At 39.1% G+C, this 12,384-nt stretch overlaps 1 protein-coding gene across 6 annotated transcripts in view; it reads right to left on the bottom strand.

Moving 5' to 3' along the window:
- The window catches only part of CDH11 (cadherin 11), a 177,706-nt gene that overhangs the window by 27,636 nt on the left and 137,686 nt on the right, over positions 1-12,384 (bottom strand). For all 6 annotated transcript variants that reach the window (XM_063598031.1, XM_003823694.6, XM_055100053.2 and 3 more), the window contains one exon: positions 7,704-7,957. In XM_063598031.1, the coding sequence (XP_063454101.1) occupies positions 7,704-7,957 (254 nt within the window). The remainder of the gene's footprint in view (positions 1-7,703; positions 7,958-12,384) is intronic.

The raw sequence follows: 12,384 nt of genomic DNA on the forward strand, positions 1-12,384 counted from the left end.
TCCCAAAATTTACAAAATGAGTATGTCAGAAGGCATTCAGTGATGGTCAAAAATCAAAGAATATTAGAGATAGCAGAGGTCATGAATATCGGAAGGTTTAATCGCCTGGATTTACAAAAGATGAAATTTACAAATGGCCTATGTCTAGTTTCTGGAAGAGACAATATTGGAAGCCAGATCTTCTAATCCCAGATCATGTTCTTTTCAGGAAAGAGGGACCCCCCACTGAGCGGCACTTCACAGTATACAAACATGAGCTCATTCATGATGTCACTTAACTTCACAGCTCCCCATAGGAATAGAATAATGAGTCCCCTTGCACAGTGACAAAACCAAAGATATTCATACACCTCCTTAATGTCAGGAAAGGCTCAGCAACTGAGCCCTCAGCAGATAACACTACGTGGAAAGGAGTCAAAAAAATAATCAAAGACTTTTTTTCCTTCCATGAAGGAGCTCACTATTTAGTTGACATGACAACACACATGTGGGAAGAAAGATCATTAATAATTCAAGGTTTTATTCCACAGAAATGAAGGGCATGAGTTTTGGGTTTTGGAAGTCCTAAGTACAACTTCATAATCTGCTACATATAAGCTAGATGATATTGGAAAAGCCACTTAAGTTCTTTGAGCCTTAGCATATTTAACTTCTAAAATGTAATGCGTATTTTTTTTTCCAAACAGAATCTCACTATGTGGCCCCAGATTGTCTTGAACTGCTGGGCTCAAGTCATCCTTCTGCCTCAGGCTCCTGGGTAGCTGGGATTGTAGGAACCTGGCTGAACTGGAATATTAATAGTACCTAACTTTTATGTTATCTGTGAGAATTCAATAAAATAATAAATGTTTAAGATACATAATTTAGTGACTCACACATTGCAACCAACAATAACTGCTATTATTTTTGTTGTTGATGCTGCTGTTACACACTGAGAACAGACTGTGGAAGCTCTCATATGTAAGAGTGTGACCTTCATCCTAGAGCCAGTGAGAAATCATGGAAGGCTTTGAGCAGAGGAGCAAATAAAAGAACGCAAGCTCTCAAGGAGATCAATAATGCATGATGGGCAAGATGGTCTGAGGAAGTGAGAGTAGAAGAAGGAGCAGAGGAAACTTAAGGATTTGATTTTGTTTTTAAATACATGAGGTGATGAGAGTGAAGTACAGGGGTGACAGAGGAAATGGAATCCTAGATGATGATGAAAGCCCAAGTAGGATTTAGTGGATATTTGGGCATCTAGGGGAGGCTGAGAGAGTCCCAGGTAGCTTCTCACCTGAGTGTCTGAGAGAGGGAGATTTAAAGACATTGAAAAAGAAAATGCTTGCTATTGTGAATAGTGCTGTGATGAACAGTTGAGTGCTTGTGTGTTTTTATTTTCCTCTGGATATATATTTTTAAATAAATTTTTATAAAATTGATTTTCCTTTGGATATATGCCCTGTAACGAGACAGGATCAATCATACCCCCAACCTCAGCACTACACAATATAACCATTAACTAACCTACACATGTACCCCCTGAATCAAAAATAAATGTTGAAATTATTTAAAAAATTAAAAAGAAAAAGAAGAAAAATCAATTACCAGGAAGGAAAGGTTGACATTTAATTAAGGATATGTCAAAATGCTCAGAAAGAAAAGACTCAACTCTATTGCAAGCTTCAGGAAGTCAGGGGTGGCAACAGCTGTTTTTGTTTTAAAGTATGTCACAATAATTATAAGATCAAAAATATGTCTTGGATAAATGAGTGAGCCAGTGAAAGAAAAAGCAAATGGGTAAAAATGCACAACAGACAGTATCGTAAATGCAGAGTTAGAGTTGGGGAGAAAGACCAGCCTAGGAGCAGGAAATCTGAAGCATCCACTTAGGTCAATTACGGCTTGGGTAAAAGCCCTATAGGTGAGTGGACACAGAGAGAAGGACCAAGTCAATGCCTGGACAGGGATCAAAGACTAGTGAAGACATCAGGTACAGTGTTATCTGAGGCATAACAGGTTAGTGCCAAGAAAACTAAAGGGAGATAATATTTCAGAAAGGAAATTGTGAACAAAAATGTGTCTAATGCTACAGTCTGAGACAAAAAAAAACAAAAAAAAGTGCAGAATGTCCAAGAAGTTAAGAGTTATGGTGATATTGCAAGGCCTCCATTATATGTCCAAAGACACAAATGTCCTCAAAGTTGAAGAGAAACAACCAGGAAATTAGGAAGGGAGGATAAAAGACCCATTAGATAAAAAGTTTGGAGGCCTTGCCTGATGGCTCAAGCCTGTAATCCCAGCACTTTGGGAGGCTAAGGCGGGCGGATCACCAGAGGTCGGGAGTTCAAGATTAGCCTGGCTAACATGGTGAAACCTGTCTCTATTTATACTAAATATACAAAATTAGCTGGGCATGGTGGCACACACCTATAATCCCAGCTACTTGGGAGAGAATTGCTTGAACCCAGGAGGCGGAGGTTGCAGTGAGCTGGGATCACACCACTGCACTCCAGCCTGGGCAACAGAGTGAGACTCGGTCTCCAAAAATCAACCAACCAACCAACCAACCAACAAAAAAGCTTTGAATAGAGTAGGTGCAGTGGTTCATGCCTGAAATCCCAGCATTTTGGGGAGCTGAGCCAGGAGGATCACTTAAGCCCAGGAGCTTGAGACCAGCATGAGCAACATAGTGAGAACCCCCCTCTCTACAAAAACAAAACAAAAAAAATTAGACAGGCAGAGTGGCATGCACCTGCAGTCCCAGTTACTTGGGAGGCTGATGTGGGAGGTTCACCTGAGCCCAGGGAGCTCAAGTCTGCAGTGAACCATGATGACACCACTGCACTCCAGGCTGGGTGACAGAGTGAGACCCTGTCTCAAAAACAAACAAATATAAAAGCTTTGAATATTCTCTTAAAATTTGTCTGGTATTTCTAAATAACAAAGACCCAAGTAGGTGGGAGTGGGGGGTTGGTTCAAGTGTGGTATTGAGCATCCTTGGATAATTATAGACATGGAAATTGCCTACATGCACAGAACAGCTACCATTTGAAAACATGACCCAAATAATCAATTGCAGATGTGAATCCTTGGAGACAATGAGGTGCAGAGGAAATGAGTGAGTGTTTGTACGTCACAGTCACTGCTCTTCTAAAAAGTTTCTAATGCACCTCGATATTCTAGGCCAGAGATAACTCATTTAAAATTCACACTGTGAAGATTTTTAAGTTGTTTAAAGGTGTTAGAAGGGTCCATAGTCATTATGTAACATATCTTTCTGCACAAAGAGAATATAGTAATCAAACCTTCTTGGGAAATCTTTCCATTAGTGGCTGCTGGGTTAAAGTAAAAAGCTCAAAATGAACTCAAGACAGATCTGGGCTGAAATCCAGTGTTCAATACTGACTGTCCACATGACTTTAAAGAAGTCTCATCATTGCTCTGAGCCTCACTCTTCCCACCTGTTCAATTCTAGAGCAGTCATAGCCACAAAGGATGTCAGTGAGAACTGACTGAAATAACTTTGTAAAACCTGTTGTATGAGGCTGAAAAGATGCTCAGTAAATGTTAATTATCTCTCTTTTCCTCAGAAGAATCAATGTTCAAAGATCCAAAAGCAACCCAACACCACTTATAGTTGGGAATTCCTTCTTTCCTGCCACTATTTTCTTTGATATAAATGGACAAACTCCATTGTCCGTGTAATTTCCTTTCATATTTAGATCCATTTACTTTTTCATAAGTAAATTCATTAGTGCCTCCCTAAGTATATTGGGAACCCCCAGTGTGTGCTCAATGAAGGTTTGTCAAATAAATGTGTGAATAAGATGTCGTCACTTCTATCATGCCTCCTGTTTTACACTCAAAAACTGTGAGCTTGACCTTCCAAGCCAAATCAGGAGTTATTTTATTTATTTATTTAATAAATGTTTGTTAGACATCGAATTTGGGCCATGTACTCTGTTTAGTGGAAGGCGCAGTGATGATCTAGAACAGGGGCCAGCAAACTTGTTCTGCAAAGGGCCAGCCAGCAAATGTTTAGCTTGTGCAGAAATTAGAATCTCTGTTTCAACTACTCAACTCTGCCCTTGCAGCAGGAAAGAAGACATTGGTAATATGCAAACAAATGATGTGACTGTCTTCCCATATAACATTATCTACAAAAATAGGTGGTGAGAAAAAAGATGAAGAACTCACAGTTCCTGATTTCAAAACATAGTACAAAGTTATGGTGATGAAGGCTATGTGGTACTGCTGTATGGATAGACATATAATTAATGGAATGTAATCAACAGTACAAAACAATCCTGGTTTCTATGACTATGAATGGTCAGTTTTCAACCTGAACGTCAAGACCATTCAATTAAGAAAAAATAGTATTTTCAACAAATAGTGCTGGAATAATTGGATACACACATGCAAAATAATAAAGTTGGACCCCTTCCTGACAACATACATAAAATTATACTCAAAACTGATAAAAATCTAAATGTGAAAGTTAAAACCATAAGTTTATTTTTAAAAAATGTATAAATCATTCATGACTTTAGATTAGACAATTATTTCATTATAGATATTAAAAAAAAAAGAATAGACCCTCTAGAATTCATCAAAATTAAAACCTTTTGTGCCTCAAAGGACACTATTAAGAAACTGAAAAGATATCCCATGGAATGAGAAAAAAAATGCAAACCATATACCTGATAAGGCCCTACCATTCAGAATACATAAAGAGCTCTTACAACAACAATAAAAAGACAAATAATCCACTTATGAAATGGGCAAAATTCTTGAATAGATATTTCTCCCAAGAAGACATACAAATGGCTAATAAGCACATAAAAAGATGCTCAGGCCAGGTGCAGTGGCTCATGCATGTAATCCCAGCACTTTGCAAGGAAGAAGCAGGTGGATCATTTGAGGCCAGGAATTTGAGACCAGCGTGGCCAACATGGCAAAACCCTGTCTCCATTTTTAAAAAAAATAGCTGGGCCTGGTGGTGTGCATCTGTAGTCCCAGCTACTTGGGGGACTGAAGCACAAGACTCGCCTGAGCCTGGGAAGCATAGGTTGGAGTGAGCTGAGATCGTGCCACTGCACTCCAGCCTGGGCGACAGAGTGAAACTATGTCTCAGTAGCAAATAAATAAATAAATAAACAAATAAAAGATGCTTGGTGTCACTAGTCATTATGGAAATACAAATCAAAACTATAATGATATATCATTTCACACCCACTATGATAGCTATAATCAAAAGAGGCAAAAAAGTGTTGGCGAGAATGTGGAGAAACTGGAATTCTCATATATTGTTGATAAGAAAGTAAAATGGTACAGCCACTGTGGAAAACACTTTGGCAGCTCGTCAGAAAGTTAAACATAGAGTTACCACATAATCCAGCAATTCCACTCCTAGGTATATGCCCAGGAAAGAGGAAAACATGTTCAGGCTAAGACATGTCCAGGAATGTTCAGCATTATTTGTCATAGCCAAGTTTGGAAACAACTCAAACACGTATCCAAATGATAAATGAGCAAATAAAATATGGTGCACCCATACAATGAAAAATTACTCAGAGATAAAAAGAAATGAATTAGTGATGCACTCTGCAACATGAATGAACCTCAAAATCATTATGCTACATGCAAAAATTCAGTTACATAAGACCATGTGTTGTGTTATTCCATTTATATGAAATGTCCAGAATAGGCAAACATACAGACACAAAATAAGTTAATTGTTACAGGAGGCTGGGAAGCAGGAGGAACGGGGAGTGACTGCTAATGGACATGGGATTTCTTTTGTGGGGGGATCAATAAAAATATTCTGGAATTAGACAGCGGTAATGGTTGAACATCTTCATGAAATATACTAAAAACCAATAAATTGTACAAGTTGAACAGGTAAAGTTCATGCTTCATGATATGTAAATTTTTTTCACAACAGAAAAAAAAAAGAGAGTGAGACAGAAAAGCAAATGGCAGCCAGATTTGGCCTATGGGCTATAGTTTGCCAAGGCCTAAACTAGACAGACATCCAGCTCTTTGAGACTATCCTCTAGTGAGGACCTCACATAACCGAAGTGTCCCTGCGATGTAGCCTGGGGGGTGAGGTAGGGAGGAGCAAGAGGAAGGACATCCGATACATCTCTAGGGAGCCCTGGAAGAATTCCTATAGGAGATAACACCTAAGTGGAGACGGAGAAAATGAGTCCAATGTGGTAACTTGGAAAGGCAAGGGCTACCAGCTAGAAGGAGGAACATGTGAAGTCCAGGGATTAGGAGACAGCAGGAGAGCTTCAAAGAATGAGATGGAGGTAGAGGGGTGCAAAGAAGTTTTTTAAACTAAGTGAATGAGGTTAGATTATTTTGAAGAGGGAGACAACAGGGAACCACTTAATCATTAATTTTTTCTTGTGTTTTAACTAAGGTAAGATGTGATGTTTGGATGTGCATTGTATGAGGGTCACTCTGGCTGCAGAGTCAGGATTCATGCAGAGAGGTAAATGAAAGACTGGGGGTTGGGAGACCCTGTGGAGGCATAAAAAGAAATCCAAGCAAGAAGGAAATGAGAGGAGTGGCTGTGGGAAAAGAAACTCCTGCTAGAATCTGGTCCAGGGGAAATTCCAGGGCACTATCAACTTCCACTCTGTAAATGTGTGATTCAAGCCCCTTCTCCACCTCCTTCTTATCACCCTCTCATTTTCGTCATTAGCTTCATCAGTCATTAGCTCAGGATGAAGAGGAAAGTGGAGAAGCAGAGTTTTGGATCACTTTTTCTTTCTTTCTTTCTTTTTTTTTTGAGACAGGGTCTCACTCTGCCACCCAGGCTAGAATGCAGTGGCTTGATCTCAGCTTACTGCAACCTCTGCCTCTCGGGTTCAAGCGATTGTCCTGCCTCAGCCTCCTGAGGAGCTGGAATTACAGGTGCATGCCACCATGCCCAGCTAAATTTTGTATTTTTAGTAAAGGCAGGGTTTCATTACATTGTAAAGGCTGGGTTCGAAGTCCTTACCTTAGGTGATCCACCCGCCTTAGCCTTCCCAAAGTGATGAGATTACAGATGTGAGCCACGGTGCCCAGCCACAGTTCTGGATCACATTTTTTGTCACAAAAAAAGGTATTCATAATAATAAAAGCACCTGAAATTTATTTGGACACTTTACTACTTTTACAAAGTACTCAGCAGCAGTTAGACAGAGCTGGCTTTCCTTGCCTCCTGCTCGGTGGCTATATCATTCCAGGCAAGTCACTTTGTCTTGCAGTGCCTCCAATTTCCTCTCATTTTAAGGACTAGCAATTTATACATCGATTAAGTTGAGGGGATTGATTAGATCACATACCTAACCTCCTCATAGAGTAACCAGAGAATGGGAAGGTATTTAATAAATTGCAATTACTATAATTATTTCACAATAATTATTTATACTTCCCCACAGTCCTCTGAGGCAGACAGGCCCAGCTCAGGGCTCCGTCACCTAGTATGCCTGGGGGAATCTGCTCCAGAGCAAAGTCATGTAGCTTGAACAATCCTATCCAAAAAGTCAGGAACAGAGGTGAAGGGAAGCTCATGTCTTCTAAATCTTAATCTTGTTTACATTCTATTGAACCTGATAAACTTGAACCCTTTTTGAAATTGAAAAACGTGGTTCCTACAGGGCTTTCCCAGAACCTCTTGACTCTAAAATTCCCCATCCAAGCTCTTAAAATAAATCCGTCTGTACCTTATCGGGCTGTTGGCAGCATCAGGGTCTTTGGCATGCACTCTCCCAACCACGGTGCCAGCAGCTGCATTTTCTTGGACTTCGTGGATGTAACTTGGGGCCAAGAACATAGGGGGCTCATCAGCATCTTCTACTGCGATCTTGACGGTCACAGTGTCCTTGAAAGGACCATTGCTGATAAACTTCGGGTCGATGTGCACGTTGGCTGCCTCTACCTTCAAGCTATAGGCTCTTTTGGTTTCAAAATCTACAGGCTGGCAAGAATGAAGAGAAGATTGACAACCAATTCCTTGAAAGAATAATGGAAGAGAAAGACCCGATTGTTTTACAGGGAAGAGTGAATATTCCTCAAAGAGAGAAAATCAGAGTCTACTCAATTTCAAATTACCTGAGCCATTTGGTCAGAAAATCACACAAATCAATTGCTGAAACTTAGAATGTGCTTAATGGGTCATTCGAAGAGCACAACAGACACAGAAAGACCACGTCATCTAAAATGAAACTTATTCTATATAGCAACACTAATGTTGCCCAAATAAGTCACTAAGAATTACCTAAGGAAGGGAATTAAAACATTGCAAAAATACATTTGGTACCTCATTCTGAAAACTAAGAATCCTGGTAACAAAAATACCACTGAATTTCAGCCAAAAAGCATGTCTTGTTTGATGACTGCTTCATACCTCTCCCACCCGCAACCATCCAGCTTGATCATATTGAAAGCTTTATATTGAAAGTTTCTGACCACGTTGTTTCCCAATGTCTGGGACTCTTACCAGCAGTGGCCCATAAGATGACATAGGGTGGTTTATAGGTAATTTGATAGGTGAGGTTGTCAAATGATATTAACTTACATAGTGAGATAATTCTTTCTTTTCCAAGTCTTTAAATCCTTGACACACCAAGTAGAACATCTCCGTTTTAACACATCTGCTCTGCTTCACAATCTCTTTTGTGAGATATTATGATACAACTCTAGCTAGAATGTAATGGCATCGTTTTGGTTTGATTGCATTTATTTTTAAGTTACCTTCTATTTTTGGCAAGTGACAAGATAATAAGGGAAATGTTTCCTTTTTTAAAATGCTTCTTTTTTTAAAAAAAGAATGCATATATATTAAAGATGGTCTATTTAAAGAAAAACAAATGAAAGCAGTAAAATTTTACACAAATATGAAAGAAAAAATGAGTAGTAGCATTTGAATGGCTGTAGTTATAGGGAAATTGATAGTAAACACTGCCTAATTTTGAATGAGAGGAGTTACAGTGAATCAGTCAGCAAAGGATGGAAAGTAACATTGTAGCAGAGAAACAAGCCCGGCTGCCTGGGAAACAACTTTCTAATTAGTGCTCTGGATGTTGCTGAACTACCAAATGCTTGGAAAGAGTTTCATCTTTTAACGCGAGCATCTGCCTGCCATGCTGTTGTCATTTGCCTGGCAAACGCTTATTCTGAATGGGCATATAGTCATGGGGCTTATTCCTGATCTAATTTTGCAGTACTCTACACTAAAGCTGATGATCCCAGTTTCAACAGGGTTAAGCAAGTTCAATATCCTTGATACTTTTTCTATCATCTTCCCACCTCCATCTTCCCAGAGTCAGGAAACACTACCTTTTCCTAAATCTAAATCTGCCCCTAGCCTTTCCATCATCCTGGGACCCAGCAGTTCCTTTATCCTTGGCTAGGTTACTGAGCAGCAGAAAGTAATGATATTTATAGGCTGAACATACAAGATTGCTGCAACTTCTAAAAAATCCTTTCAAATATTAGATAGCATTCAACACTGGAATATGATAGTTCTGAGACTGGGTAATTTATAATCAGAAAAGTGGAAATTTTCTAATATCACATAGTCTGTTGATCTTGCTAGAGCAGAAACTTTTGTACTTGGTTTAGGCATATGCCTGAGAACCTGGAGCCATTTTCCCACCGGGAAGCCCTGTGGGTGTTGAGGATAATATCCTCATGCTGCAGTTTCACATCCCAAGCTAGGCTCTCCAGGCCTTTGCAGAGGTTTATGTGGGATGTACTTTCCCAGTGTGGCGAGATTCCAAGTCTGGTAGTCAGTTCAAGCCTCATTGCCTTGTGAAGTCCTTCTCAACAGCCCCAGTTAGATTTGTGTGGCCCCCTAGTGGCCCTTTGGCAGCCCTTCATTTCCCTCCCCAGCGAGGTGGGGGTTGGAGTGGAATGGAGGGGAGCATCCCTTAGAAGTCTGCTGAGTCTTACTGCTCTTTGCTGATCTTTGTCCCAGAGTAGGCAAGAATGACTGTACCAAGTGATCATATGCATCCATCATTTTGACTGAATGAAGAGTGGGGCTGATAGATGCTTGACATTTAGACATTTGCGTACAATTTATTCCCTTCCTCCCTCCAAAAAAAGATGTGAGGTAGTTTCCCATGTGAACATTTATATCCATGTTATGAGTAGTTGAAATAAAGCTAAATGAGGCAACACATTGCATAAGCCATAAAATTCTTAATACCCCCTAGTTTATTAATCCCACCTCTGAAAATCTTCCCTGAGGGATTAATTCAACAGAAAACCAAAACAAACAATATTCAAAAATGCATGATATTTGTTAGATATAATAGAAGGTTATATCTAATCTGTGGAAATGTACACACAAAACACCAAATCCAACTGTGAGATTTTATAAAGGAAATAATGATTCATCAATAGGATGGGATGTTATGTAGTCATTAAAAATGATTATGTACATTATATAACAGTAGGTAAAATGTTTATGATGTGACATTAAGTTAACAAATCAGATCACCCTCTGATTGCAACCGTGTTAAATATTATGTATCCACATCTATATACGTGTGGACAAAGAATATAAAGAAAAATCAAACATAAAAAGAGTTTTATTAAAACAGGGAATATTAAAAATGCCTTATAATTCTGCTCTGACACTGCTTTACAAGGAGCTTATCTGGTTGAAAATAAATAGCTCAGACACTGTGCGGTTATTTCTCTGAGATAGATGGGATTCCCATTTAGTCAAAGGTGCTGCGTGAACAGATTGGATTTTCCCCTCTAAGTCCACGAAGCCACCTAAAAACTCATCTTTATTTGACCCTGGTTCTTCCTCAGCTAACCACACAGAGATTGTCCAAATACCCCAAGGGTAGTTTCTCTCTTTCCTGTGCACTATTAAACTAAGACACAGTCAGAACTCAAGAGGTATTTATTGTTTTCTAAAATATTCAATAAATGAATGATTCTATCTAGTAATTATTTCTTGAATTCTTCTCCTTCACTACTATCTCACTACCTCTTCTACCTTCTTCAATTCTTTGTAACGTCTCCCTTGAATTTTAACGTTTGTTTGTTGGTTTTACCGTATATATCTTAAGACTCTCAAGATTGAAGGTATTGCAGTTTCTTAAATGTGTCCTGTTTCCATTGATACTAGCCCTTCATGAGTTATTTTTTCTGCCTTTTCTGTCCTTAACTATCCAGCAAATTTCTCCTCATCTATCAAGACTCAGCTTGAGAACTGCCCCCACAAGAAGTCATTCATGTCCCATGTGCATAGGCCTTATCACACTATTGCAGTCAATTTTCAACTGGGGAGTGATTTTGCTCCCAGTTACTCCAGAGCTATTAGGCAATGTCTAGAGTAATTATTTTTATTATTATTATCAGGACTGTTGGGTGGGGTAGAGCATGTGCTTAATGACCTTTAGTGAGGGGAAGCCTGGGATACTAGATACTACCAAATATCCTACAATGCGCAGAACAGCCTCCTACAACAAAGAATTATCCAGCCCTAGACATCAACACTGCTAAGGCTGAGAAAACCCTCTCGGTTTTAATTATTGTATCGCTTCACTGTCCTGTTAAATTGTGAACTCCCTGTGGTCAAGACTGTGCCTCTTCAACTTTAGATTTCCAGCCTCTGGCAAAGGGCCTGACTGACAAATAGTAAGAACTCAATGACTCTTGGTGGAAAAATGGGTGAATAAATTAGGAAATAAATAAAAACACTAAGTTAAAAAATACTTTAAAATGCAGAAATATTGCCATAATGTCTCTATAGACTTTTACAGTATTAAATTGCATAGAATGACTTTCACAAGGAGTCATATTTTTACTCTGTTAAATTCATCTATAATTTTTCTTTTTTTTTCCCCTGGTGGACATTTGGAACTTTGTGCTACAAGTTTGAGCAAATGTTCTTTTACAAATGCAATAACATCTTACACTATTTAAAACCTAAGCGTCAGTGCTTTATAGAAGATTATTCCTTTGCCTAGAATAAACACACTGAATTGGAGGCAAATGTGCAAATTAATCATATGCAGAGAGCTCATTTGCGACGTGTGAGTTCCATGGGGGTGATTTAAATGTTTCAGGATTTCAGAGATACAGTGTGTGTTTATGCCCTGAATACACTAAAAACAGGTGACAACCTTAGCATTACCAACTACCCAATTACATGAACAGCAAAGGATGGGAGGCAGGAATCGCTGATGTCAATGTTCATATGTCAGTGTCAAGCAAAAGAGATAGTAATATTAATTAACGAAGTAAGTTGACAGCTCTAGGCAACACACAATTCACACAGCTACTTTTCCAGAGGAGAAACCAGAATTAGTGACTGCCCTAGCTCCCTGTGGTTGATAATTAGGCTTCCTCGGTCCTACCATTCATCCATTAATGTAGACT

The sequence above is a fragment of the Pan paniscus genome, chromosome 18 (genome assembly GCF_029289425.2).
Source record: "Pan paniscus chromosome 18, NHGRI_mPanPan1-v2.0_pri, whole genome shotgun sequence".
NCBI lineage: Eukaryota > Metazoa > Chordata > Mammalia > Primates > Hominidae > Pan > Pan paniscus.